General features: G+C 50.6%; 1 protein-coding gene across 1 annotated transcript; it reads left to right on the plus strand.

Annotated features, from left to right (window-relative positions):
* Window positions 1-1,164: 1,164 nt before the first annotated feature.
* EMH_0010770 (SAG family member) lies at window positions 1,165-2,796 on the plus strand (the record flags this gene model as incomplete). Its single annotated transcript, XM_013499044.1, has 4 exons — window positions 1,165-1,258; window positions 1,429-1,481; window positions 1,631-2,142; window positions 2,682-2,796. The coding sequence occupies 4 exons, from the start codon at window positions 1,165-1,167 to the stop codon at window positions 2,794-2,796; spliced, it is 774 nt and encodes a 257-aa protein (XP_013354498.1).
* Window positions 2,797-3,386: the final 590 nt, after the last annotated feature.

Raw genomic sequence — 3,386 nt, forward strand, 5'->3', positions numbered from 1 at the left:
GGCCTCCATGCTTGGCTTTAGCTGCTTTTCTTGCCGAGGCGTAGGTCATTTGGGCTGTCATGAGGAATTTTTGTCGCTTCAGTTATGTGTGCACGCTTGCGCAGTGAGGAGGTTTGGGAGAACATAAAGGAAGCCATAGAAAACTCCGCTTCTGACTCAAGGCAGTCTGCTCTCATCGCCACCGCTTTGCTTCTGCTTACTTACTTCACCATTCTCTAGGCATCGTCATGAAGGCAGACCCCTTGAGATATTCCCCTGATGCTAAGGGTATCTTGGTGGAACGGCAGCGTCCTCAGTATAACGCTTGCTCACTAGTCTTAGTCAAGGACAGAAGCGAGCTGCAATGCAGGTAGACATAAAGCAAGATTTTCCCAAAAGTAGCTGACCTTCTTCCCCTGTCCTCAGGCCTCCTGGGCGTTGGGGTCAGGGCCTGGTTGTTGCGGGGAGGAGGCATCCAGAAACGGGTTGGCAGCGCACCTCGGTGGGGCTAGGCTCACGCGTGCACACGAGGAAGCTTCGTTGAAGCTTCCTTTACAGTCCTTTACTGGAGGCTTTGCCCCTGAATACGTTTATGGAGTATTTATATTTGATTGCACTGAACCTACTAAGGCCAAGTGGAGGCTCCTGTGCTAACTGCAGACATATCATGCTACTACACTCAGTCTCTGCAAGACAGAAGATAGGATAAGCATCGTTGAACCCCGAAGAACTGCACGCCCAGAAGAGACAGTGCATTGTATCAGAACAGTCTCTCTGAAGCGTAGGGATCGTGTATCTCAGCAATGGCTCCGAAGCATGTTGCTCATAACCCCTATTTTCTTTGCAAGCTGGAGTGAAGCTTGCAGGTCGAGTACACATAAAAGGCAATTGGACCGCCGTCAATCCTCACTGGAATTTGTTTCACTTGCGATAGGATAAAAAGCGCCCATTTTAGCTGAAGTGAAATGAATTCTGTTTTCATCGCTGACAGACCACATGCCTCGAACAAACAGATAGCCGTTTCTCGCGTTCGTCGCTCCCGAGGCTCTGGGCATGCGCCTAATCGAGCGCCGCGGTCGGCTAGGAGACCAAAGTCTTTGTGCTGCAGCTAAAAACCACCGTGGGCCGCAATTCCATGGTATATTTCACTCTTGTGGTTCTCCTGTTGAATCCACGCCTAACACCATGAGAAGCTTCAGTTCGGTTCTGCTGGCCGTCGCCGCGCTGGGGGCCGCCAGCGGCGAGAAGAGCGATGACCCAAGTCAGAAAGGTTCCGCAGGTAGGTCGAAACATCAGCGGAGATAAAATGCCTTGTTTTGGTCGAAAGGAAAAAATTTCAATGATCCTTAACGGCGCTGGGGTGGTTTTGGTTGTGGGCAGTGACCGCCGACTGCCTGACCGAGTTCAACACCGCCAGAGAACGAGCAGATCTTGATCCATTCACTGCAGAGCCTGACGAAAACAAGAAAGTGCCGATAGACAATGCAGAGTACATCACAGCGGTTTGTAAAGCCATGCTGCAGGCAAGTGACCTATTTTCTTCTTGTATTTGCCGTGCACTGTCCCTTTGCCTTCTCCACGCGCGCATTCGTCTTTGCCAGTGGTGATCGGTTGAATGTTAGCACATTTAGTTGCCGCTTGACGTGTTCAGGGGACAGATATGGGTAGTGAAAAGACAATCATAGAGCGCAGCGGCACCTACGCCTACGCGCCTCAGACGGGTTCTACCGCTGACTGCCCTGCAGCAGTCTCCTATTGGAAAAAAGCCTACGTAAACCTTGGGGACCTTCCACCCGAGTACGAAGGCAACACAGGGGTGTATGAGGATAGCCGAAACCGCTCGCTTGTGGCCCTATACAACCCCAACAAGGGCGCCACAGTCGACTGCGCCTATATCACATGTCCTGTCTCCCCCACGTCCACCACAACCGTTGCTACCTCTGCAGGATCAACTTCTGAGGAAGGGGAAGAAGATGAAGACCTTACCGAAGACGGCGCTAAGCGCTTAAGTGAAGAACGAGAAGCTGCGGGTTCAGCGAGCTCGGGAGACCAGCCGAAGACCGGGCCGACAGTTCGGCGCCTCTCCACACCCTCGGAGACGGTTACCGGCCTCGTTTGCCTCACTAATCCTGCAGCTCTTGAAAACGGGAAAAAGCCATTCTCGTACGTTGTTGAGGATATATCTTGCTTCTCTCTTGGCTGCACCTCCAAGTCCCGTGCTGTTTGCCCTCCATAAAGCGCGCCTTTTTTGTCAAGGGCTCTCCTTTCCTTTGCCGTTTGTACCTACCTCGGTCGCTTCGGCGTGTATTGTGGATGCTTCTTTAGGGGCGTCTCACATATTACTTGAATGCTGTGGATCCAGAAGCGCTGGGATGCTGCGTTTCGGCTGTTGCTTCCTATCTCTACACCTTCCGCCAGTGCCTCTGTCTCTTTAAAGTTCTATTTAGTTGAGCGTTGCCCTCTTCCGGCTCAGTCAATATTTGTTGTGTGTCATATTAAGCTGTATCTAAGTTATTTTACCCATGCACAAACGTTTTCTTTGAGTATCCGTTCTGTGGATTTCTTTGTCTTGGTTGCTTGTGTGGCTAATCTTTCCTGTTGGCAACATAGGGTTCCCATATTTGGCTTTGTTGCTGAGGTGTATGGTCTTGGCTGGCTTAAGGCTTATCTGCCGTGTTTGCAATTTTTTGGCTTCTGCACAGGGAGGAGGTTTGGGAAGACATACAGGAAGCCATAGAAAACTCCGCCTCTGCCTCTACGCAGTCTGCTCTCCTCGCTACCGGTTTGATTCTGTTCACTTCTTCCATCATTCTCTAGGNTCTGCCTCTACGCAGTCTGCTCTCCTCGCTACCGGTTTGATTCTGTTCACTTCTTCCATCATTCTCTAGGCATCGTCAAGATGAGCAAACCCCTTGAGGTCTTTGTAAACCTCAGCTGGTAGGGGTATGCCGGTGAAACTCAAGTTTCCTCAGTGATTGCAAAACAAGCAGAAAGAATGTTTCTTTTGGCCCCTAACTGGGGCTTTGCACAGAGAGACAAAAGGAAACAGTGTGTCTCTCGGCGATCGGAATTCTGGCTTGCAGCCGCCGCATCGCTTTTTCGGCCGTGCCGGTCCTGTCTTCAAACCGCTGAACCGTTTCAAGCGCAGGTCTTCAGTTGTATAACTTTGCCCTTTAGCTGGGTACGACAGGGGTCAAAGGTAGGATAAAGAATCAAACAGGAGCACAGGGAGGATCACTTGAGGGATATCTCAAGAGCATCTATTGCCCCGCTAGAGCTTGTCAGCTTTTCTGTGAATAATTTATTGAGGAAATTATATATTTAGAAACCTCTTATAGACCTAGGTGGCCATACTGCAAGGCATACAGAGCCACTTGGGACTTCCTGCAAAACCACAACTCTACGCG

This window comes from Eimeria mitis, genomic scaffold, assembly GCF_000499745.2.
Source record: "Eimeria mitis Houghton genomic scaffold, Emh_scaff394, whole genome shotgun sequence".
Taxonomy (NCBI): domain Eukaryota; phylum Apicomplexa; class Conoidasida; order Eucoccidiorida; family Eimeriidae; genus Eimeria; species Eimeria mitis.